At 39.7% G+C, this 26,668-nt stretch overlaps 2 protein-coding genes across 4 annotated transcripts in view; both read right to left on the minus strand.

The window, feature by feature from the left end:
- Positions 1 to 15,674, minus strand: part of st3gal4 (ST3 beta-galactoside alpha-2,3-sialyltransferase 4) — a 35,851-nt gene extending 20,177 nt beyond the window's left edge. For all 3 annotated transcript variants that reach the window (XM_087850912.1, XM_087850911.1, XM_087850910.1), the window contains exons 1-2: positions 15,358 to 15,674; positions 4,068 to 4,135 (exon numbers count right to left, since the gene is read on the minus strand). The gene's annotated coding sequence lies outside the window, so the exon portion shown is untranslated. The remainder of the gene's footprint in view (positions 1 to 4,067; positions 4,136 to 15,357) is intronic.
- A 7,715-nt stretch (positions 15,675 to 23,389) lies between these two features.
- tirap (toll-interleukin 1 receptor (TIR) domain containing adaptor protein) lies at positions 23,390 to 25,207 on the minus strand. The gene is made up of 3 exons (XM_006804646.3): positions 25,027 to 25,207; positions 24,213 to 24,833; positions 23,390 to 23,637 (listed from the first exon to the last, which is right to left on the minus strand). Exons 1-3 carry the CDS (start codon positions 25,031 to 25,033, stop codon positions 23,390 to 23,392), a joined length of 876 nt encoding a protein of 291 aa, XP_006804709.2. The 5' UTR covers positions 25,034 to 25,207.
- Positions 25,208 to 26,668: the final 1,461 nt, after the last annotated feature.

Below are 26,668 nucleotides of genomic sequence, written 5' to 3' on the forward strand. Positions count from 1 at the left end.
TTTTGCACACATATGCAAATGTGTTCAAAGCATTTTAAAAAAAAGGATCACAACACATTTCACAACTACAACCAAAAGCTAAAAATACTCTAAATTAAAATGAAAACACACAACAGTGTGCACTAGCTAAAAGCAAACCTATACAAATAAGCCTTGAAGCGCTCTTTAAAACTTTCAATAAAGTCCAGAGATTTCAAATGTATTAGTAGTGCACAAGGTTATTGTAGTTAGCTGAAACTAAACTAAAAACTAATCACAAAAAACATTTTAATTCACTAAAATAAGTATAAAATTAGACCTTTGAAAGACTCGTTAGAAAATATAAAACTTTAATAACTGTAATAGTGCATTCTGTAGTTCACAAGCTCAAAGCTCATAATCTGTTTTAGTTTTCAGTCTAGAACAAAGTGAACCACCAAGAGGTTTAGGGTGAAAGACCAAAATGACCTGTATGGATGGATGTAGGAGTTACAAAGGTTTTGATAAAACCAAAGAAGAGGCAGTGAAAAAATTACATAACGTCAATCACTTTGATGCAGTTCTCACATCCAGAAGTTGTCTCACTACTGTTAATGCAGTTCTCAAATCAGAAACACTTTTCTCCCCACTCAATTGCATTTCTCATTATTTCTATCTACATATACTTCACAACTAAATATATTTGTAATTATGCTGACGCACTTCTTACTTGAACCTCACAACTCATCAAAACAGCTTGTACTTTTGTCAGTCAGAACTGTAGATACTTTATTTCATTACATTTTTTCTCAATTGCTTTAGTAATGTTTAGATGTAATTTCTTACATCAGAAACGTCATTTTCACCACTCTCCAAGCAGTTCTGAAAGTTATACAGTTAAGCATTTTTACAAATGGTTTTATACTTTTATTAAAAGGCATCTGAAGGACTTTCAGACCATGAGAAACAAAATTCTTTGGTTTGATGAAACAAAGATTAAAGTCTTTGGTCTGGATGCCAAGCATCATGTCTGGACAACACGTTCTCATCCCAACTCGTAACATACCCATGCGATAAGATAAATCGTCAGGATGTTACGCATTCAGAGGCATGAGAGCCGTTTGGAATGAATCTATATATGCAAATGTGTTTTACTCTCTGATCATGAATTGCTTTGGAAAACACTATCTGACTGGGTTAAGGTTATGGTTAGGGTTAAGGTTAGGGTAAGGGCTGGAGCGTGTGTTACCGCTGCGAGCGGCATTCTATTGGATTCAACTGAGAATCTGGAGCGTATCATAAGGACGCCAAAGGGTACCTTTCACATTGCTATGAGATGCCTCGGGACATGACAAATTGCCGGTATGTCACGCGCTGGGAAAGAGAATGCTCGGGTCAAGGGAAAACCCGGCACCGTTCATCACTGCGGAAATGCCATCCCTACAGTAAAGCATAGCATCATGCTCTGGGGATGTTTTTCAGCACCAGGAACTAGGAGAATAGTGGGAGTAAATGGAAAAATGAATGCAGCAATGTACAAAGACATCCTTGATGATAACCTGCTCTACAGTGCTCTGGATCTCGGAGCTCGGAGTGTGATAAAGGTTCATTTTGCAATAGGACAATGACCTGAAGCCCACAACCAAGACAAGAAAGTATACAAAACTAGTAAAAACTATAATTGGACCATGTCGGATTCATAATAAACTGGTCACTGAACTAAAGGATATAGTGTCATTTTTAGCACTTTGTGCTTGGTTCAGTAATGCACATCTTATCTATTATCTGATTTGTGACAGAAGCCAGAGTCCTTCAGAAACAGTTTAGCATGCCTGACCATGCTTCAGAATCAGCAGAAGGAGTGCAAAGCAGAATGTCTATTTTAGGATACACATGAGTGCGCATGCATTTGCTACATTGCATTAACAGTAATATAATACTGGTACAAATTTCTTAACACTACCACAGGGTTGCTCTGCAGATTGTACTTTTGCAGTAGACTGTAGGCCAGTCAGGGCACCTACTGTAAAACAAAAAAGGTTATCTCCCAACATGAAATTTAATATAATGATGCTGCCAGCTGAATCAGGGAGGAGTTATATAGGACAGCCGCACGCTTGTAACGCAACTGTATTTTCTTTCATAAAACACAGTTATTTTGTTTTCTCCTCTCCGCCTCACTGTGGTCTCCTGCTGTCCACAGAATTACAGGTTGAACATGTTCTACGCTTGTACTCATTGTTGTGCTGGACTATTGTGGAGTCTACCATTATGAGCCATTTGTTTGCTTCAGATGTTTCACTTAAATAAACTCAGTTACTCTCTGAACAGATTGATTTGTTAGTTCAGACATGAACTAAAAGCTGCTTCCCCATTTCCTTTGCAAACCCTGCAAGTTTAAAAAAAAAAAGTCTTCCTAAGTTAAAGTTGAACAGATCTTGCAGACATTACAATGATGTCAGATCAAGGTACTTCCTAAACACTGCCTGGATGTCACTGTTAGACTTTCTAGCAATACAAAGTTCAAGAATTGTTTTAGCATAAAAGGAGACAAACTAAAGCTTTCAACTCACAACCTCACACTTTTGGGCTCTGCACTATCCTACTAAGCTGATTAACTTGATGTTTATGTGATGCCATTCCTGTGTTTTTGCTGTTGACATCGCAGACAGAGAAGAGCTAACTGTAACTGTAAGAGCCCTATGTGTTACGTTCACTGTGGACTTTCTGACAGAGCGCTCCACAGGGCCGTGTGTTAACACCTCTGCTTTTCACTCTGCTGACTCATGACTGTGCTAAGTCACACAACCTCAACCACATCATGAAGTACCCTGATGACACAACTGTGCAGGACATGATAAGCAGCAATGATGAGTCAGCATACATCCCACCCTCGCTCATCATCAACGGCTCTGCTGTGGAGATGGTTTGGACCACCAACTTCCTTGCACATAACTGAAGAACTCCTTATGAAAGATAGCGCAGCAGAGAGTGAACTTTGTGATACAGCTGAAGGAAGGAAGCTTCCCTTCTCCCAACCTCACCACATCCTACACAAGCACCATCAAGAGCATTCAGGCCAGCTACATCACTATCTGACACGGCAACTGCAACGTATCTTGCCGCAAGCAACTGCTGAGGGTAGTGAGCATTACTGGGGCCTCACCCGCCACTACAACAGGGTGAAATACATATTGTGATTTACCGTTATGTTCTGGCTAATGGTATGTTCTGGTTCTCAAAACAGAGACGTGCAGCTTTTGTGCAATCTTTGAAATCCACAAAAAAAGAAGCATGCTACTTTTGTGCTCACTGCAAATGAAACATTTTTATTGATAGTTTCTTGAGATCAAATTGTCCGGATCAGCTACATTGCCACTTAAGTGACATTTTCAGTGATACAGTGACATTTATTACACTTCTACATTCAAAAATGGAAATACTGCTGTACGGAACATTAGCAGAAATTTGGTTGGGTATGCAAGACCGTTTATCCCCCCACCACCCCCAACCACCACCACAACCACAACGCACCCATATTTGTCTTATTTACACTATCTCCATGTGTGCGCTGTATTCAAATATGTTTGTTCATGGCTGAGACAAAAGTAACATTATTTTGACTTTGACTTGAAATAGAATTCATATTCATGCTTCATCTAAAAACAAGTAAAGAACTAATACTAGTCTGTGTATGAGGAAAAGATGTTGCAGACCAGGAAGAGGCGGTCTTATCCGACCTCTATTCTACATGGAAACAACATCGACGTCAAAGTAATAGGTGACCAGTTTTAATCCGTGTACAACACTTTCCTGATTTGCCAACTTTGATATTGTGCTGCTAGTCATACAAAACGCACATTTCAAATATCTGGGCTCTCAAATATGTTTTACTTCCTATAGGCTGACAAATAATCACATTGCTGAAAAAAATAATAGTATAATAGTCACAAGTTGCATCTAATTATTGTAACTTTTTAATACACCATAATTACACATTCTCCTAACAAACGTCTTTATTAACGCTTGCACACTGATCACTAAATGAAACAAAGCTCCTCAAGAACCAACCAGTGGTTTAAAACAAACAAACAAACAGGACATCTTACCTTTTTCTTCTTTCATTTCAAAAGGCCGGGTCCTCAGTTGTTCCTATGTAATCAGTCTGGGATTTTCCCTGCAGTAAAATTAAACTGTGATCAGTCATATGAAGGCAAACAGAGAAAGCCTGCACAGTAGACATATTAACTTTGATATCCTTTTCTCCTTGTCTCCAAACTAACTAAAGAACCATGTTAAAATTCCAGCTATGAAGAGAAAGTAAGCAAACTAAATAAGAAACATGGATAGCTAATTACTGTATTGCTGTGGGATGAATGAACTATAGATGCACAATAGCTGTCTGCGTGAGATACAGTCGAGGGGAAGGGTGGAGCGATAGCAGAGTGGAGAAATAGGCTGACTGGTACTGAAATAAAACTTCCACAGGATGTTAAGGGCAAACAGAGCAGAGCCAGATGAAGGTTTAGTCCTATCAGAAATGTCCTTCACCACAGATGTTCCTTAAAGTATCACTGTAAGTCTAATCATGGATCAGGAAAGAAATCCAGACAGACCACTTAAGAGGCCAGTCACAGACTGCAGTGATTATAGATGAGTCAGGCAGCTACCACGGAAAAGCACAGGGGAAGTAATTCCAGCAACAGTACTCCATGGGAAATTTGTTGTCAGTGATGTATTGGTTTAAACTGTTCTCCGCTTCCGCTTATCCTTTTCAGGGTCGCGGGGGGCGCTGGAGCCTATCCCAGCTATCATAGGGCGAGAGGCGGGGTACACCCTGGACAGGTCGCCAGTCTGTCGCAGGGCCAACACACAGGGACAGACAACCATTCGCACTGTCATTCACTCGCACATTCACACCTAGTGGCAATTTGGATTATCCAATTAACCTATGCCCACAAGCTGCATGTCTTTGGACGGTGGGAGGAAGCCGGAGTACCCGGAGGGAACCCACGCAAACACGGGGAGAACATGCAAACTCCACACAGAAAGACCCCGGCCTGATGGTGGAATTGAACTCAGGACCTTCTTGCTGTGCGGCAACAGTGAAAACCACCGTGCCACCGTGCTGCCAGGGGCAGCACGGTGGCACCAAAATTCTCAAGGAAAGTGAGGGCTGGCAAAGCAATACTTATTAATACTAATACATTAATACTTAAGCTAATGTGATCACTGGTTAAGATAACTGCAACATATGTGCTCTGTATTTAAGGTTAGTTAAGGTATTCAAGGGGTTGGGAAGCTCATCTTGTAACCGGAAGGTTGCTGGTTCGATCCCCAGGTCTGTCTGTCCTGGTCGTTGTGTCCTTGGGCAAGACACTTCACCCTACTGCCTACTGGTGTTGGCCAGAGGGGCCGATGGTGCGATATGGCAGCCTCGCTTCTGTCAGTCTGCCCCAGGGCAGCTGTGGCTACAACTATAGCTTGCCTCCACCAGTGTGTGAATGTGACAGGGAATAAATAGTGGAATTGTAAAGCGCTTTGAGTGTCTAGAAAAGCACTATATAAATGCAATCCATTATTATATTACTGTGTTACAGGCATTGTGAGTAAGAATATGATCAATGGTAATTTCACTCACTCGTGTTTGGCCTGTTCATTTTGAAGCAGTGTGAGAACATGTCTTCATACAGACATCACCATGATATCCTTGTACCCCAGGCGGATTCGATTGGGATTTTCATACTTTAGCAAACAGATCACAATAACTACAGGAAACTTACATAATGTAACTGGATCTGAAAATTAAAATAAATATTGTAATTTTACCATCATGTCGTGTCAAACTGTTAGGCAAAAAACAGAGAGCAACAGTTTTTAATGCAATAGTTGGAATCCACAAAAGTCAACAAGTGTTTTAAAACACCCTGAGGAAAGACTCCTACAAACAGCTAGAAGCAAGCTATCTGTATACCTCTGGCAGCAATAAGCATACTTAAGGGTCTTTTATGCTCACTGTAGAGTAAGCATTTGTGAGTGACAGATGATAAAATATCAAATTGTCTGGATTGGCTAAGTTGCCACATCAGTGACATTATCATAATTTCAGAATGTAGATCAGTGATTCCTGAGATTAGGGACAAAACAGGTTTTAATTTTCTAAAATATATTTTTTGTATATTTACATATAATTGTTGCACAAAGTTTGGCTGTCTCACCAAGTTTTGGTCCAATCTCCCAGGTGTAACATTTTTTAATAATTTATGGTTTTTGCTGGAGAAGTGCAAGGCTTTTGTCAACACCATCAGACACAAAGAAATGCAAAAATATATATTTTAAATTAAGTTGTTTCAGCTATAGCTTTAGACCAGGGGTGGGCAATCTCAGTCCACGAGGCCCGGTGTCCCTGCAGGTTTTAGATCTCACCTTGGGTCAACACACCTGACTCACATGATTAGTTCGTTACCAGGCCTCTGGAGAACCTCAGGACATGTTGAGGAGCTAATTTAGCCATTTAAATCAGCTGTGTTGGTTCGAGGACACATCTAAAACCTGCAGAGACACCGGCCCTCGTGGACTGAGATTGCTCACCCCTGGTTTAGACCCTGCTGTACTTTCTCTCTTTTTGTCTCTCTGTGCTTGTTTCCAAAACCTTCTCTTCTGCCTTTTTTCTCTTTCTATCAGATCACTGATGTTCTTTATTTTTCCCTCTTTCACCCTCTTTCTAGATCTTTCCCTTTCCTTTATGAGAAACTCTTTCTTCAACTCAGGGTGGCTGTTAAGTTTTTTTTCTCCTTTTTTGATACTCCCTGCTCCTCCTCTTTCGTTCCACTACTGACAGGTTCCCCTTAGCCATTCTAGCCTGAAATTTACCATTTTCTAATTACTATAATTTTTCTGAACCATATGCATTTATACAGATTAAGGATCAATATTCACAACACAATTATGTATTAAGCAATAGAAATGCTATCCGGTCTTTAAGTCTGATGTCATTAGCCGTTTCCAGGTCCAAACTCCGCTGCAGATCCCAAAGTCATAGGAACTCTGCGGCATCACTGAGAGTTACAAACTGTCTAAATTCTTTCATCTTTAATAAAACGATCAGTGTGGCTGAGTTAAAAGTTAGCTAGCTGGTTTCCACCTACATTCCAACATAAATGAAGACAGAAAACTAAACAGCAGTGACTTTTGTCAGGTTACTGAAGTTGGACTACCTGGTATATAATGATGTGCTAGGTGATCGCTAGCGACACAGCTATGTTAGCATAACATAAATCAGGGGTCTCAAACTCGCGGCCCGTGGGCCATTTGTGGCCCACGTCACCTCTACTTGCGGCCCGCATATTGATGTGAAGAAATATTTTTTAAAAATTGTTATACGAAAAATGATTTAAACGACAGCAGAGTGTTACAGGCATGGTCCTTTAAGACTGTAGCCTCATGGGCGGTGTAGTCCTTGCTGCAGGGAAAACGTGTGGGACCGCCCCTCCTGCTGTGTGTGTGTGAGCATGAGGGAGGGAGAAAAACAAAAGTCGAAAAGTATGAGGTGCTACCGAGCAGAAACGGGAGATGGAAGCATGTAAATATAAAAATAACCACTCCAGCCAAGAAGAGTACCTGACGAGCCCAGTTGTAAGTAAGCTATTAAGACTCGACTGTACACTGTGTTCATGTTTTCCTCCGAATCAATAAAGTTCTGCTGAAGCAGCCTTTCAACGCCTCTTTCTGTCTCTCGCTAGCAAAGTTGACCCAGACAGTAAAGCTAGTTAGCTAAACGAGCCCGACACGGAACCCAAAGTATTAGCCAGAGGTCTCCTTCGGAGCCGCGGACCTGGCCGAGGTAACATGAGAGTGCAAACATGTTGAGAGATTGGCTGTGTTAGTTCAGTGAGAGATTTATTTGGAAAGAAAACAACAAAAGCAGGATTTATACATCATCACTTAAAGACCAGCTCTCGGGGCAGAGATAGCTCAGTAGACGCCACATAATCGGAAGGTTGGGCGTTCAAATCCAAAGAACAGCGGTTATCCTGGATTTGTAGCTGCCCACTGCATCACTGAGTGAATGGGTTAAATGCAGAGGACTAAGCATTTTCCTACAGGATTAATAATATAAACAATGAGATTCAAGATAAGGCAAATTCGATAATATTCGACACATCTGTAAAGCAGAAATATCAGTAAAATACACAGGAAGTAATATGACTGAAATATTAATAAAAAATAACTTAATATAATTGATGAATAGCTCACTTTTGTGGCATGTGTTAACACCATTAGAAAAAGGGTCAACACCATCAGACAAAAATCCTGATGGTGTTGACATCTGATGATGCTGACAAAATACCCTACTTTCTCTCATAACACATCTTTTTCTGACAGAAGCCATCTTGTTTTTCATCAGTTGCTTATGGCCTCTACAATCTACCTAAATGAAGCTTTTTTACAAAAAAAAAAAATTAAATCTTGCATTTCATCGACTTTGGTGTTGACGCACTATGGTTGTGACAGAAAGGTATGCCATAAATGAAATAAAAATTTAAAAAAACTTATCACAGCAGTGACCTCATGGCATGTGTATCAAACAGGAAGTGGTAAAGGGGTCCTCAGAGTGTAAGCTACCCACAATAATTCCTGTTTTTTTTGTAATTTAAAAAAAATCTGATGGTGTTGACAAAAACTCTGGACACGATTTTAATCACTTAAAAAATATGTAAAAATAAATTTTCAATTGCATATTTTGATATTATATAAGTTATTGACTTAAATACTTCGTGACGAGGGCCATGATGTTTAATTTTACATAACTTTTATTTTTTTTTCTGTATTTTAATATTATTACACCTGCTTCTGGACAATGGATTTTTAAGGTACTGGTAATGTATTGTACCATTTAAAAGAAATATATATATGTATGATAAAATGCAAAATCATACTTTTGTTTTATACTCATTGCCTTGGTTTGTCTTTTAGTCAGTTGAGTTAACACTTGTATGCATATTTTTAACCCCAAAATTGGGTTTTATCTGGCGGACATGTTTTGTCCCTTATCTCAAGAATCACTGAGATCTTTGTTGCCCTTTCCTGTGGTGGCTCTGTTTTCATGGTTACCATTGTTGCCTCATATTTGTATCATCTCCCCTGTGCTTGTAAAAATTATTATGTGAGAGTCAGCCCTTATAGCCTTGTAAACGTAGCCTCTCTAGCCTCTCCATACACTCCCTTGATTTTATGTTTACAGCAGCTTGAGCAAAGTCTTTAAAAAATATATGAGATTCACTGAATATTAGTAACAGACTAGAGAATATATGCAAGAAAGAAAATAAAACATTTCTTCATCTTCCTCCTCTTTGCCACCCCTCCAGCTGGTGACGCCCTAGGTTGGCACATCGTTAGGCAAACCAAAAATTAAACAGTTGCAAGCTTCCATTTAAAAGTTTCAGTTTCAGTAGCTTGGCTGCTAGACCTAATCATATGCATAAATTACAAGACAGTAAATTGTAACTATATATTATGCAAAATGGACAATTTAACAGTAATTCTTGAATACCAGGCCTCCCTGATGCAATATTTATGGTAATTATGGGACCAACACGGTCAGTGGGAAGATAAAAAATTGTCCAAAATGGCCTTTTTCTCTCTAAAATCCTTTTCAAATAACAGGTTATTTCCCTCAACCTCTAATACTAAGGAAACAAACACGTCTGCTCACAATAGAAAATTACATCTGAAACACATAATCCCAGAAGTGCTGAATCTGGTGCTTATTTGTAACATTTTGACCACTTTTATACAGAAATGCTTTTTTTTTTTTAAAAACGGAAGCTTTAATTACGTTTTTCTTGTTGATATTTGAGGCATCTCTCAGAGGAGGGCACCTTTTGGGAAACAGTGCACAGGATTCAGTAGCCGAGGCAAGGTGGTGATGTGGCAGTCACAAGAAGGGTTATTTTGGTCCCTGGAAGTGTTTATTCTCAAATGTCCTGATCCTCTTTTCTTCAGCTCTGATACTGCAAGAAACCTTTTGTTAATTTCTGTAGTGAAACCTTTGTCTTTTTTTTTTTTTACCCATTATCATGAGTTATTTGGCTAATTTTAGCCAATCTCAGAGTTGTCTAAGTGGCCAGAACATGTATTATTTCTAGATTTCCTGGCAGTCATTACAGTTGTGTATTTCTGATGCACAGTAGTTCTCCTCCACTGTCTGAAACAGTAACCTTTCAGTTCACTCTTTTCTTTTTTTAGATTGGGGGAGAAGGACTAAGTTATAGGAATCCAAACCCACAGAACAAAATAGATGATAAGCAATGTCCCTGTCCCTGCTCAGAAACTGTGGAGTCAGTCTCATCACTAGTAATAAACCTTTCCATGAAGGCTGGATTGCACTGATCCTCTCTGAGCACATTTGAAGCTGATGGTGAAATCGCAAAAAGTGCAGACACTCTAATAATAAAAAAAAAATGGTGAAGACGTGCACCTTGAGGAAATAGCCAAATTTATATCAACTAAGGTTTTTGATTAGGTAAAGATATTGAAGCCCGGGATAAAAAGGAATGACTAAACGGTTCCAGAAAAAAATAGAAGCTAAAAGAGAAGCAACAGTTAGTAAAACAGCTGGTTGAAGTACTTACCAAAAATGTTAAAAAATGAATAAATAAAAATAGAGAATACATGCATTCACAACTGAACTGTGGATAAGAAGCTTAGGACGTTAGCTAAAAGAAATTCAAATGGTTGCAATAACTATTTGCTGTTATTATGGGTAAATTGGTTGGAAATCTAAAAAAATGAATATACAGTTGCATTACTCAAACTTGAACTGTTGCAACCTAAATAGCTTCATGATTGATCTTTGTTCTCGCTGTGATCTCCCCATCCTGTGTCTCAACAAAGAAAAAATTTAAAAAGAAATGGGGGATAAGTACATCTTTTTTCTAGTTGTTTCAAGTGGCAACATGTTTCAAAAGATCTCTAAAGTATTCAGTTTCAATCTGTTGCTATAACAGCAATGGCATAAAGGAATATTGGAAGTAAATACTTGGGTGTTTTCCCCTGTTTTTCAGTGTGTTGTACTCTTGGAACATGAGGAAGTACCTCCATAACAGGAACTTCTACAAGGCCGCATGATGGCTCACATCGAGGAAATCAAATCTTAATTATACAAAATACAAATTTGCGGTACTTAACTTTCTCACACAGAAAAAAACAATTATGGGTTATGACATGAAAAAACTGACACATTGCTCAAAATTAGAGTAATCGATATGCTGTAAACACCATGTGGGTGTGTTTGTGTGTGTACTTTTGGAAATGAATTAGGTCTTTATTGTTTTATTAAAAGATCAAATTATCAATTATCAATTTGCCTTGTAGGCAAACTGGTGGGGGTCGAAGCTGTCTCTCACCCAGCTTCGACCCCCACCAGTTTGCCTACAAGGCAAATAGGTCCACAGAGGATGCAATTTCCACTGCTCTCCACTCCGCTCTGCATCACCTGGAGAATCCTGGGACATCAGTAAGGATGCTCTTCATTGATTTCAGCTCAGCCTTCAATGCTATCATCCCAGACATTCTTATGGACAAGCTGGTAAACTTGGACTTCCCCCCCCTCCACATGTGCATGGATCAAAAATTTCCTCACAGACCGTTCACAATCAGTCAAGGTTGGCAACCAGCGATCATCCACCCTGTCACTCAGCACTGGCTCACCACAGGGATGTGTGCTGAGTCCACTATTATACACCATCTACACCAGTGACTGCACCTCTACGCACCCCTGCAACATCATCATCAAATTTGCAGACGACACCACTCTGATGGGGCTCATCACCAACGATGATGACACCGCCTACAGGGATGAGATCCAGCGACTGTCAGAATGGTGTAACTACAATAACCTCACCCTAAACACAGGAAGTGGTCATGGACTTCCGCAAAACAAGAACTGATCCCCCTCCCCTATCCATAAAAGGTGACTATGTGGAGAGGGTGTCCTCCTTTAAGTTCCTCGGCACCCACATATCCGAGGACCTATCCTGGTCCACAAACACATCAGCCCTAGTAAAGAAAGCCGCGCCAGGCTGCAGACTGAACTCCTAGTGTCCTTCTACTGTGCCATTATCGAGAGTGTGCTGGTGCATGCCATCCCTGTGTGGTACACTGGTTGCACAACAGCTGACAAGAAGAGACTACAGAGGGTCATCAGAACTGCAGAGAAGGTGATCGGCTGTCAGCTCCCCTCTCTGGACTTAATTGCCAGCTCAAGATGTCTCTCCAGAGCCAGGGCAATTATAAAGGACCACCTCCATCCTAACCACCACCTCTTTAACACCCTGCCCTCTGGAAAAAGGCTCAGATCCATCAGGTGCAAAACCAACAGACTAAAGAACAGCTTCTTCCCGTGCGCTGTCAGAACTCTTAATGCAAACTAAGAGTGTGTAAAGACTTCCCCAACACATCCACTCTGACACTGCTGTTGATCATCTATGTGCAATATCTCAGTCTTTCCATGTTCTGTGCAATATTTTTGGCTCATATGCAATTATTTTGGTCCCAGTCTGTTTCAATGTTTCCTACACATACACCATGTATATAGTTCCACTCACATATGTATACATATACACTGTTTTTTATTTTATTCTATTTATTTAATTATTTATTTTCCGCCTTTGTTGTATATTGGTTTCTCTTCTTCTTACTTTAGCACCTTTGTGGTTCAGCTACCCAATTTCGCTGTGCAAGAAACTGCACAATGACAATAAAAAGCTCTAAGTCTAAGTCTAAATTTGTTCAAGTTTTATTTCTGGCAGCAGCTGTCCATTTCCAGCCTCACTGACCATCCAATCTCTCATTCACTACACAGTTTGACATCTGCAGACAATTATCTACACATATTATATCCACCGTGTGAAGAACAGGCATTAAGGCATCTGCACGCTGCACCCTTCTGCACGTATACAATAAAAAAAAGGATTTCCATGGTGACATGGCTACTAAGTGTCGTACACAAACAACAAAATTAATTCCATCAAGAAGGTAAAGCGATACCAGATCAGACAAAAGGAAGCAGCTGCATAAAAGTAGGCCTTCATTTAGACTTGCATAAGAATGACTTACAAAATTTCATAAGCTCGGCGCTCTAAATCCATGTCTGATTTGTTTACGTTTTCCGTGTGTTGACCCTGGGATAGTGTACAGTGTTTGGAAGGGCAACGTGGGAGACTCAATCTGAGTGTTGAGGAGTAAACGGAAAATATTCGATCTGAAAGCGAACCAAGATATGCTGTAATTAATGAGGTATTTAATCTGACGTTTCTCCTATAACCACTGGAATAAAAAGGCAACATTAAAAAAAAACCAAAGAAAAACAAGTGTGCTGCGAATGTTCTTCTCTATCGTCTCTGGTACTGCTTTTTTAACAGAGACATATCTAATGCGCAATTAACCAAAGTACACAAGAGTCCTGTGGGCACTGCCTACACAGGCTTTTCCCAGTTCCATCCCAGCTTCATTTTGTTCCCTTGTGAATAAAAAATAAAATAAAATCTGTGAAAAGCTCCTCAAGCTCTCCAGTGCGCTTGCAGAGTCAGAGAATGATTAGGTTTGCCTGACATGAATGTTTTGGGGACAGATGTGTGTTTATAATATTTTTTGAGCCCAGCTTTGAGCCCAGCTAATTGATTCAAGCAGAAATGAGTCAGTACTGCAGAGACCATATCATGTGTTTAATGATTACCTTCAAGTTGCCACACACTTCATATCATTAATCTCGATTAAATATGATATCTGTAGAAGAAGAAAAAACTAAAGCCACTGCCATGAATGAGACTAAACACAGAAAAAGGACACTGCACTTTGAGTTTGCATATAATAAAATATGCTTTGTAAATACATTTTCCATTCCCATCTAATCCTACATACTCTTTCAGAAAGTTGACATTGGAGCCATCCTGATCTAAAATTCAGCCATGCCTAAACTACCAAGGAAACAGAAAAGGGAAAAAATGAAAAAGGGAAGTGTAACAGGAATGGATTAGTAATCCATTTAAAGTTACTCTCGCCTGTTCTCTTAGTCACAGAAGTTGCAAAGGTGTGTAGCTCAACATGACGCAAGCTCCAAGGGAATTTAGTTCGTAAAATCCCCTATAAGTGTATAATAAACCTTATCAATGTTTGAATGCAGTCAAATATTTGAGTCCAAGGTTATTATAGCAAAGATTAAGGAGTATGAATGCAGATACATCTTCAAAAGCGTCTTTCAATTATTTACATTCATTCATCATTGCAACTTTTACAGCATGACATTGACTGTCCTGGACAACAGCAGGTGGGAACAAGGATGTCTTCAAAAGAGAGGTGTGCAACTCTGATGCAGACTGATATACTGATGTTAAGATTTCAGGAGAATTTGTGCTCTACTTGAGTCATCATGAGCGGCTCTTTTAAACGGGGAAGCTCAAGACTTATTTGTTTAGGCCTGCTTTCAACCAGCGGACATTACCGTTGTCTTTTTGTATTTGTATTTTTATTTGTTGCATGCTGTTTGAAAAGTGTTATAAGAATCTACTTTACGTTCTTACTTACTTACATCTTCCAGTTCATCACAGTCGTGCTAATTGCTCTTATATGAATGCCGATTCGTAAAATATTTTTCAGTGTGTTGTTCTTTTTTGCTACTGATCCAAAATCCACAAGCGGCCTCTTCACATCAGCAACCCAAAAAATAGGTCAATGGGACTTTGATCACGCTGATCATCACAAAAGTATGTTTGTTATCCCAGTCAATGACTAAGTGACCAGAGTGATCGCCACAAAGGACAAAACAGGCATTCGCATCTAAAAAAGATTACGTGTCATCAATGAGTGAAACAGACAAGAACAAGAAAACACACACTGGGACTTTGCTTTGAAAGTTTGCATAGCTGTAATATTACTGTGGAGCTACACGTCTAAAACAAGCTCAAACAGGGAGGCAGATAATCAGGAGACGTCGATCTCCTCGATCTGAATTTATCAGCTCCGACCAAAAGTATGTCTGTCGCTGCCTGCTTTTGTTTTTTCCACCAAGAATCCGGGCTCTTGATATACTTGCCAAACTTAAATTCCATTTCAAGTTAGATTCAATGTCACTGATTGCAGGGAATACATCAGCTGTCTTCGGCTGAATTGTTTCAGTGAGACATATCATTCTCACGCACTCAAGGCTTTCCTGTCTACATCTAGAGTGCTGCCAGCACTAAAAGGACAGCATCACACAGAGATGACTCGTGCCAGCCAAATTAAATCTTGTGATCCATAATAACTCGGCTCCAATAGGTCTGGGGTATTTTTAAGACTAACAAAACTCACACACATAGCTCGCTTGCCCAAAAGGGGGGCCTCAATGCCCTCACTTACCAGCAGCGCTGTCGGACAGATGATGTTAAATCGGCGGGGAGCGACTCTGTTCAGAACTGCAACCAAGTTCACGTTGCTTTTGGTGCCATTCCGTGCATTTGAAAACAACAAACCCTGTCAGCCCACCGCTAAGGCACGCCGACAGAAGCAACCAGGGCGTTAACGCTCATGTGCAACGCTCCACCGGACGCGCAATACCACAGAGTTTACCTCTTCTGCCTGTTATGAAGTCGCTCTGACATAGCGGTTAACATAGCGCCTTTAACAGCGGACACCCCTTCTTCACCCCCCACCCCACACACACGGTGCAGCAACGCATGCGCAATGTGGGGTACGCGCACTGGCCGCTAGAGAGGTTTCACTGACTGCGAAAACCGGGCAAGTTAAAACTTGTGTACGGGCGTAGCAGCAAGCAGGACTTCTCAAAGTGCCCCGTTCAAAATCTACAGCTCATCACGATCATTTGACCTATGCCTCATAAATCCGGCTCAAACTGGACTATATTGCAGACGGAGCAACATCTGGAAAGGCTTTGCAGCTGGCTGAGATTAAAAAAAAAAAAAAAAAAAAACTCTAAATGCAGCTGATACATGAAGTGCATTCTGAGCTGTTTTTTTTTCTTTTCTTTTCTTGAAATATTGAAAATGTAAAAAAAAAACGTAAATTACAAAGGATAGCAGCTTTCGGTAGAGTTAAATTCTTCACAAATATTCAACTCATTTGTCTTCGGAGACATTTCACTTTTATTGATAGGGCTAATTCACAACAACAGCTGCCACAAGGCACTTTATGCTGTCAAGACCCTACAATAAGCAAGCGTTTGGCGACAGTGGGTAAGAAGAGCTCCCTCTTAGGACAAAACCTCCCACAGCAGGCTCAGGGAGGATCAATATGTAATTATGTATAATGATTAATTGCATTATTGATGTATACACACACAGAAGGTGAAAGGAAATGGCTGAAAAAAGGTGCTCAGTGCATCATGGGAATTTCCCACCGGCTGAAACCTATTACAGTGTAACTAAGGGATGGTTCAGGGTCACCTAATCCAGCTCTAATGATGAACCCTATGAAAGCCTAACCTTACAAGTAGAGAGAGTCTCTCACTAATTAATTAATGGCACTGATTCTTTGCGCAGTCTTTTAGGAACGGATTTTAAAAGACACCTCGATGGCTTAGAGGAAGAAATTATTGAAGTTAACTCAGAATCATTGAAAAGGGTGAAACAATTTTAGTAAAAATCAGTCATTAAAGTTGCTGTTTGTGGAACAGCTGTGAATACTTTTCTAGTGGTTAAAATCCTATTTGTAGATTATTGAAGTCATTACTAGTTAAAGTTACTTGGCTCAGCAAGACTCTGATTCTTTGACAGCCTGGATGCAGCGCTGAAAAGAACACTGGGGTTGACTGATTAAAAAGAAGCCAGTTTCCCTCTGTCTACTATACATATCTGTTTTTGATATCAATAGCTATCTCTACAAGGGAGAAAATAGGTGCTATAAATGCACTAGGCTATCAAGTAGTTTACAAAAAATCGAATTACTGAGGTAAAAGTAGGCTCCAACATTGAAACTTTGCTCATGTGCACATAAGAGTCCACATTGAGATAGTGGACTCTTATAAGTACCTGGGTGTTCACCTCAACAATAAACTGGACTGGACTACAAATACAGACATCCTGTATAAGAAGGGCCAGAGTCGACTCCACCTGGTGAGGAGACTGAGGTCCTTCGGAGTCTGCAGGACTTTATTAAGGACATTCTATGACCCTGTGGTAGCATCTGCCCGTTTCTATGCAGTGGCCTGCTGGGGGAGTGGATGCACGGACAGGGACAGGAGCAGGATTGACAAACTGGTGCTGAGGTCTAGCTCCATGCTGGGATGTCCCCTGGAGTCTGTGGGGGTGGTTGGTGAGAGGAGGATCTTAGTAAAGCTGACATCCATCATGAACAACCCACATCACCCACTGCATGAGTATGTGAGTGGGCTGAGCAGCTCCTTTAGTCAGAGACTGAAACACCCTCGCTGCAGGAAGGAGCGCTTTCGCAGATCATTCATCCCAACAGCAGTTAGACTCTATAACTCCTCAATCACGATGTCATAAGTCACTGGACACTGTGAACATCCACGGTCACCACTTCATGCATAATGGACCTTCCATGTGTATGGACATGTGCAGGTATATATGTATGTATATGTATACATATGTATATTTAGTGTGTACATGTCTATACATAGGAATAGTAGTGGTACAATAGTTATGTCAAGCTATATAGTTTATGTCTTGCATATTTCCAACCATATCCATAATCACATACTGTGTATGCTACCGTTGTATATAGTGTATTATCTTACTTTTTTTTTTCATTGATTGTACTTTTTTGTATTTTTGTATTTCCTTCTGATATCTGTACCTGAGCTGAGGTAACGCAAAAAATTTCCCCGTCGTGGGATCAATAAAGTCTTATCTTATCTTATCTTATCTTATCTTATCTTATCTTATCTTATCTTATCTTATTCTATAGATGTGTCATCAAATCATAATGAGTTTTACTTTGATTGCAATCATCTGTCAAACATTAACTCTTGGTTTTGGATAATTAGCATGTTGCTCCCAGTAACGCTACATAATAGTGTATTCTGACCAAAGTCAAATTTCAGTTCACTTTTCCCGTCTTTACTATCACAGCAAGAAACACCAGTTTGTGTCAAGCTTTGTCCTTAAGCCTACATTTCTGCTTTCAGTGAGCGTCGTCTCACAGAAGCATTTCTTTTTTTAACACAATCAGGAGCGTGTCAGTGGAAAGTTTTGAGTCTTGGCTGCAGTTCATTAATAATGAACATTAATCCAGGCAGTTTCAGACACATCCAAATACCACGGATTCATGAATGCTCAATGATTCAATTCAATATTTTCAACCCTCTATGCTGACTCACGCTGCACACAGTTATAAACACACTTTTTATGAGACATTGTTAACTACTTTGTGATATGAAATACAATTTCACATGAAACTGTACTGGCAGAAGCTAGAGTTCGTAATGGTAATCATTCATGGAGAATGATTTTCCACTATGTGATCGTGGATTTGAAATAACCTATCCCATGTACCATGTATTCCTAGGAAGTTGTTTAGTAGCGACAAAAGACACACCCAGATACAGAGTCTCCAAGGGAGGTTACTCTGTGGCAAGACCAATAATGTTTCTTATGTTGCAATGTCCCTTCCTCTGCCCTTCTTGTTCTCACAACAACATCTGGAAATTAGTTAATTACTAACACAAAAAATCTTATATCAGCTAGACATAACTCAGATGAGTCAAAGATCTGATGCCAGATATTTGTTGTTTTCTTGAAAGAGATACCAAGCAAATACTGGGGAAATATTACATAATACAATGACAGCCACTATCTTTTGAAATTGTTTTGTTCAAGTAGTAGGACATTTGATTCTCACTTTCACCAAAAGAAGCTGAAATAGCCTCATATATTCTATACTGGTTGATCCCACCTAGGGGGTGAAATTGATGGAGTTACTGTTGAAGGGTACCTGATGAACTTGTCTTTACATTTTTTTGTACAGGTACCAACATTTAGAGAGACATATTTTTTTATTTGTAAGTAACAGCATGGTGTAGTCTGCCATAAGTAACAGACTAAAACATAAAAAAGAAAAGATCAGCGCTTCTGTTGGGTTAATAATAATGGATTGCATTTATATAGCGCTTTTCGAAACACTTAAAGCACTTTACAATTCCGCTATTCATTCACTCTCACATTCACACACTGGTGGAGGCAAGCTACAGTTGTAGCCACAGCTGCCCTGGGGCCAGGGCTGGACTGGGACAAAAAATCGGCCCGGGCACTTTGACTAGAGACCGGCCCACCAGGTAATATAGGAAAAACCATAAAGCCTTTGAATGAAAACAAACGCTGTTGTGACAGTGATGTACACTGTCTTGTTGGTATATGTATGATTTCTATACGTTGTACATCAGATAAAAACTTTGGTTGTAAGATTCAGATAATTATTTAATAAAAGCTAGATATTTTAAATGAGAATAAGAAAGAAAAGTATTCCTTTGTGCCCCCCTTTCCCTGTTAATGCCCCACCTGGACCCCTGGCAAAGCTTTGCTAGACCCGCCCCTGCACAGTTACCAGCTGTCAGCTACATAAAAAAGGATCCTGGTGTTATTTGTCTCTCAGAAAGCGTTCTCTGCTCCTCCTGCTTCCCCTTTCCCTCATCCACCTGGCCTCTTGTGGCAGCTCCACCATAGCCACCACCAAACAACTATTTTTTTTTAGTTATTTTTACACATCTGCCAGCATCTGGCCAGTCCATCACCTTTCATTGTTTATACTGTTATAAAATAAAGTTTTAAAAAAATCATCGGCCCATAAAAACGAAAAATCGCCATCAGCCCACCGGGCAAATGCCCGGTATGCCCGATGGCCAGTCCAGCTATGCCTGGGGGAGACTGACAGAAGCGCCATATCACGCCATCAGTAGGTGAAGTGTTTTGCCCAAGGACACAAAGACCAAGACAGACAGAGCAGAGGATCAAACCAGTAACCTTTCAGTTACAAGATGAGCTTCCCAACCCCCTGAACCACGGTCGCCCCACGACGGTTACTGGTTTGTTTATACTAGTTTTTCCTTAGAAAACTCATAATTCCTTTTTTTTGTTTGTTTTTAGAACACAGATGTTTAATTATGTAGATTTGAAAAACCACAGTCTGAACATCTTCTATATCTCTTGGCAACGAACATTCATTGGGTTCTTTAAACGAAAGCCTCGCTCCTTTACGAGTTTATTCGTCCAGTTGCATCATCAAGTTTAGCTCGTCATTAATCATGTCTGACTCAGTATAAGATAGATTGTGTGCAGTCTTTCTTAAGTGGACGTCAGAATTATTTTCCCAATAATTCCCAAGAATACACTAGCAAACGCGATCCTGTATTAGACTTTTAAATGTTATGTAGAAGAAGTAGCTGCAAAGAAGCTTTATCTTTCTTCCTTGTTTCACACTGGGGAGAGGGTATAGTAAAATCAGAAACACAGAAATGGGCCAAAGTGCAATAAAACAAGGTGTTCATGTTATAAACTTAATGCTGCTGGTAAAACAATTAAAACAGAAAGACTTCTATCTTTTATTTTGTCTATAAAGCTACTGTACTGTATGTGATTCTCATTTCTTATGGCTCAGTATGCTCACCAGTCACACTGAAACCACGAAAATGTTTATCTGTAACCCAGCTGCTTCATCGCTGTAGCACAGCCAGCTGAACTCACTCATCACAGGCAGAAAGATCCAGGTCAGTGCCACCGCACACTGTACAGACCACCAAGGGGACTTAAAGCTCAACGCTCTCCCAACGATAGTGATCTAAAACACACAGCTTGCTATTAAGAGACCTAAACTCTGTGCTCTCCTTTACATCTTTCTTGGTGTTGAAATTTGTGGGATGATGACACTCAACTTGCATGTTCGGGGGCTTTTCCACACCAAACCACAGTCACTGTTTTCAGTTTTAGTCTATAGACAAGTGGATGAGCATTTTAGTCATTTATCAGTATTATTCACCGAAAACCAAAAACATTTCCTTCCACTTACCCAATTCAAGGTCAATTCGAGGTGAGGGATATGACATGTTAAATCTATCCAAGGTCTAATCATGAAAAAGGTGGGGTACATCCTGTGTGGGGCTAACATAGATAACTGTTTCCACTCACAATTGCACCTATAAACTCACAAAGGCACAGTGAAACCATGCACACTCCCAGTAAGAACACACAGGCAAATATGATCCTATTTTAAGCTGTCAAATTTTAGTGAGCCTAAAATAGGTCTAGTGGATTAGAACACAGGGTACACATATCTGTGAGGCAACAATATAAACCACTGCCCTGCAGTGTCACATGTCAATCTAATCAAATCATGTTTTGTCTTTATAAACAAAGGAAACCTTTTATATTTTGGCAGATTTTAGTCTAACACTGATTGTTATATAGAACATTTATACTGTCCTGAAGCAAGACGCTTTATATACAACATGCTTAATTCACCTATTCACAGCCAGTTATACAAGCACTATTTCTATGCAGAACTGCTTGCTATCTAACATTTACACACATTCATACCCCGATGGATGCATCACAGAGCTACTTGGGTTTATTATCTTGCCCAAAGATATTTGGCATGTAGACAGGAGCAGGCAGGGATCAAACCACCAACCGATTGGTAGATGATCTGCTCTGCCTCCTGAGCTACAGGACATTTTTCTTTTAAACGTTTTTAAAGGCACAGTCAGTCATTATTTTAGTTTACTTAATAAATAAAAAAAAGAATACTGTACTCATAAATATACTACTCACTTCGAGCGCTATTACCTGAACCAAAGTCAGGGCTTTTACACACAAAAGGATACATTAAAATGCTTATGTATTCAGAATATTGTCACAATTACTTAGTGTCAGAAGATTAGACATCTGGAATCCTGACAATGAAGCAGCTAAACAGCAACAGCTGGTTATGAGCTAACATTATGGCACCTAATGTTAGGCTAGCGCTAAAATATGCTTCCTCTCTGATAAACAGCTTGATTAAATTCTCACATTGATTGAGAAATCATGTCCAAGTCCAACAATGCTGTGCCTTAACGTTAGCTAACACGGCACAGCAGAGCATAGCATGAGAAAACAGAATTCAGCTGACATTCTGCAATTTGCTGGCATTCATTAGCGATCATGATCAGACCATTTATAGGGCCAGAGTTTGTTAGTTTAGCTTGCTTTTTACATTACGTATGTGAAATGTGACACGTGCTTTGTCTGACGTTAACAGCCATTCACATAACTACATCTGAATGCGTGTGTGTGCGTACACATGCGCATGCTCAAGGATTTGGTAACAACAAAGGCTTCATAGAACATCTGCTCCTTTTAGAGATTAGTCTCAATTTTTATGTTGCAACGTTGGCTTGGCACGAAAGAGCCGATTATAAGGGATCTCTGTTTGCAGCGCTAAATGTCTGCTGTTGTTTAGGAGGTTGGAGAAGAGTGAGGATGATATAGTGTTGAAGAAAAAACAGAACACAGTAGTACATCTTCAGTGCAAACGATTCCTTGTAAAGGGAATATAAACCCTGTCTGCTTTTTGGAAAAAAAACCCAAAAAAAAAACATCACAAACATTGTCCTCCACTTGATACTGTGAATACTTTATATTCCACAATGAGTGGACTAAACTTAATGTCAGCTATCTAAAACCTGTTATTTGTTACTATGCTTAATGAATAGTGAAGTCTGCCAAGGAGAAGTGAAAGCTCCCTTGGAAGGACGATAGGGGTTCACAACAAATTTTCAACTTGATCGGACTTTGTTTCAACTATTTATTCATTAGTTATAGTTGGACCGGACCTAGTGCTGTCTGACACTGTCCAAGTGTCAGGAAGCTACAGTCTGGACAACACACGTTCAAATACACCCATGCACTGCAATTCCAAACAAGAAACAATGGTTGGCAGGTTGGCAGAAATACTAACAGCAAAAGATGATAAGTCTAAAGAAATATTTAATTTAAAATGAAGAAAGAAGTGTGGTTTTTTTCCTAAAAAGGAATTACATTCCCTGTGTTATTACTTGAAGCCCAGTTCAAATGTCATACCACTGTCAGCAGTTTGTAATGGGTGGGTATTTCCCTTTCTCATACACAACCCACACACATACACACAGACCTCATGATATGACCCATTCATGTTTCCTCACTGGTACTCTCTATTGTCGGAATTTGCAGTAGAATACACCACCTAGTGGAAAAGACAACCTCCTCTCATTACAAAGCTGAGACTACAAACACAAACTCCTTTAATGTTTACATTTAAATATCTTACCCACTCACACTATAGTTCACAAGCTGTGACAGGAAAATTTAATTCCCATGCTGATCATTTTAATTGTTCTGCCACATATCCAGTGTTAAAAAAGCAATAACCGCACGCTGTGATAAAAGGAACACTAAAACGGAGGTCAGTCAGTAGCTAAGTTTCTCCCTTCCTGCGTCATATTCTTTAATTGCTGCTCCTGATGATCACAGGAAATGTCACTAAAGTGTTTATGGCTCTTTCGCATCACTTCCAGTGGAATAGCAGTCCCAGCAGGGCTGTGCTGGGACATCAGCTTGTCTTCTTTTGAGATGTCTGCTCCATCTAATCCACTGCTAGAGCCACTCATCTGGAAATTATGAGTCACCTCTTTTTTAACCAGGTCCTCCAGGTCTGAAGAAAGAACAAAGGAATGTTTTTAAAGATATTATCTCACCCAGAGAACTGATTAATGCAGATGACCCTTTTATTTCTTTTCTCTTTTTTTGCTAGTTGGATATAAAAGAAGATTTACAAGTAAAGTGTTGGGGAAAACAAACATGAAGGCTTCCACAAACTGGAGCACGCTCCTGTGCATTTTTAATGAATTCATTTGAAGTTTATGAAAACGCATCAATCTTTTAGAAGCTGTAGTCAAACACTAATCAATATATATTTATGAGGAGAACATTTTTTTCTAAATAATAACCTAGAAAAGGTCATCGCTGTACCTTTGATAAATGACAGAATCACTTAAGAATTGTATTTTATATTTACTTGGATTATCTTTATTTAATATTAAAATTTGTTTGATGATCTGAAACATTTAAGTATGAGAATCAGGATGAGGAGTTTATCACAGCACATCACTTTTATTTGTGATGTGTTAAATCAGTCTGTGATTCCTAGCTGATTTAAACAAATATGGTTTTAAACATGGCATGACTGATCTCAGCTCGTGTTCATATCACTCTCTTCTCATTACTTACACTGGAGTACCGTCCTGTTGACAAGCGTATAGGCTTGAATGGGGTTCCTGCTCAGGTCAATGTAGTAGTAGAACTTCAGCTCCTTAGGGTACTGAGAGTGGGACAGGCTGTGAAGCAGAGGAATCATCCTATTGGACATGGGTCCCTCTGTCAGTACCTGGTGCATCATATAATTACACCAATCATCCTGAACAAAATTAGGAGTGATAAGCAGAGCTCGTAAGTGACTGTTCTCCACTGCCTGACAAAACTCGGTGCAAACTGCACCTCCTGGACATGCGTCCCTCTGCCAAAGAAAGCACCTGAGGCTGCGGGGCGAATCCTCGAGGAAGGAGACCAGGCGTGTGGCCTCTTCAATGTCACTTTGGGCGCTACTGTGACAAACAAATACGTCATACTTTCTTTTCCATCTCAACTCAGAACTGAGAACAGTAGGCAGCTGCCATGGTTTTGTGGGGGTTTCCCTGGGTGATGATGACAGCGACGACGAAGAGCATGACGGTAATGTAGATGAGGATGATGTTAATGCACCGCTAACAGAAGACACTGAACCTTTTGTGGCTTCTTTATTGTGTTGCTTTGATAAAGATCCTCTCGATTTCAAGAGTTTCTGGAACCAACCTAAAGGAAACAAAAAGATTTTAAGGTCGATTTGTTTTTCTTTTTAAGTATAAAGATTTCCTGACATTCCACACATCTTATGGAAAATCGTGTGAATAACAGTAGATATTTTTGTCACACGTGCACAAACAAATCCTCAAAAGGATTCTGATCAGATTTACACTGAAAGAAGTGACCAGAACTTTTTACTTACCGTGCATGTTGCTGAGGTCATCATGGTTGTTCAAATCGTATCCAAAGTACTTCTGACAAATAGATATAGATAGTGATAGATAAATAGATAGTGTTGAATTCAATCGGTGGGAGCTTCTAAAAATCCAATTTCTCCACTCTTTAAAAACATCGCAACCCGAGGCTGTAGCCGAAAAGCTAACTCACACAATAGCAGCAAAGAGAAAGTCACTGATATCATCATAAAATGAGGAAGTTAGAGACTGCTGGAAGGGATGTCTCAGCATGTGCAGTCAAATTTCAAATGCAAAAACTGTCAGACTTCACTGAGCACCTTATTCATTGCTGTAAACTGACATTTATCAAAAAAGAAAAATTTTTGCTTTTTAAAAAAAACGTATGGTAGAAAAAACTGATCTCATAAAGAACAAAATGAAGTGGGAAGCATGAAGACAAGGGGGGAAATGTTAATAGGCCTAACCATGTCCACAAATCTATTTCTGTAATCCATGTGTTACTATGGTTTGCATTTCCAGCTTCACCATGAAGGAAGTTAATAAAACCACTGTCATATATTTAAACAAGAGGAAGTTTGGGGTGACAGTAAGCCTCAACCCCCCCCCAAAACACACACACGTTATGTATGAAAAAAAACCCCTCATGTACTATGTTAATTGTGGTGCGGGGGAACCCTTATTTGGGCTTTCCCCACATTTCAGCATTTTTGAAGTGTGGGAAGATTTCAGTATAATTAGTCTATTAAAATTTGAGTAGCAGGGTCCATATGAGTGCACCAGAGGTGGGCGGGTTTCGTGCATCTGCCCGCATAGCAACCACTGCAAAATGATACCATGTACTTTTTTGCCCCTCAGAGGCATGAGCTTTCACGCTTTTTTTCCTTCTGCTATGCCACCTTTTGTTACACTTTAAGGATATTGGCATTTTGGGGTTGTCTCAAGTCCCAGACCGTGAATTCTCTAATCATTTAAAGTAACTGAAAAAATATGGTAATAGCTAGCCAGTAAAAACTAAAAAGAAAAAAGATTTTAAAAAGCAAAGTAACTCATCATTACACATGTATAGATGTTTCAGAGTTTCAGTCAGTAAAATGGTTGCTTTGGTTTGGTTATTCTCCCCTGGGAATGGAGTTTGTAATCAGTTCTGTCTGTCTGTTAGCAGTCTAGCATCCACAGTTTTTAAGGCATTATTTTCAGTTTTTTTCTTTAATACCAATAACAGTTCCACCTGATTTAATTTTTGTTTAAATCTGGTCAAGTTCACACCTAATGTGAAAATCAGCAAAAACTTTGTATTACTAACAATTTTTCCAAATCCAGAAAATTTCTCTCCACAGATAAAACTCTTTTTATTAGTAATGCCCATCAGGAGATCCAGGAATCTGGAAACAGCGAAAACAGGTAAGGCCAAAAAAAAGTCGTGTGACGGACTGAATCACAAGTGTCGGTGTCTCACAAACACCCACACTGATAGATAGAAGAGATAAAGAATAAGGAGAAGAAAGATAGATAAAAAGGATGAGCCAGCACTATCTTGTCTATTTAGTATTTTTACTACACTGTGTTAAACTGGGAATTTATGGGTGAAGGTTTATCTTCTACTGCCATGAGCAGCATATAATTTCCTAGGCCCTAGAACCTGTAGAG

The sequence above is a fragment of the Neolamprologus brichardi genome, chromosome 14 (genome assembly GCF_056152115.1).
Source record: "Neolamprologus brichardi isolate AB-2024 chromosome 14, ASM5615211v1, whole genome shotgun sequence".
In the NCBI taxonomy this organism is placed as follows: domain Eukaryota; kingdom Metazoa; phylum Chordata; class Actinopteri; order Cichliformes; family Cichlidae; genus Neolamprologus; species Neolamprologus brichardi.

Coding starts and splice junctions, on each gene's coding strand:
- tirap (XM_006804646.3), bottom strand. Junction 23,638..24,212: donor CAACAGGACGGTACTCCAGT/GTAAGTAATGAG, acceptor TTCTTTCTTCAG/ACCTGGAGGACCTGGTTAAA.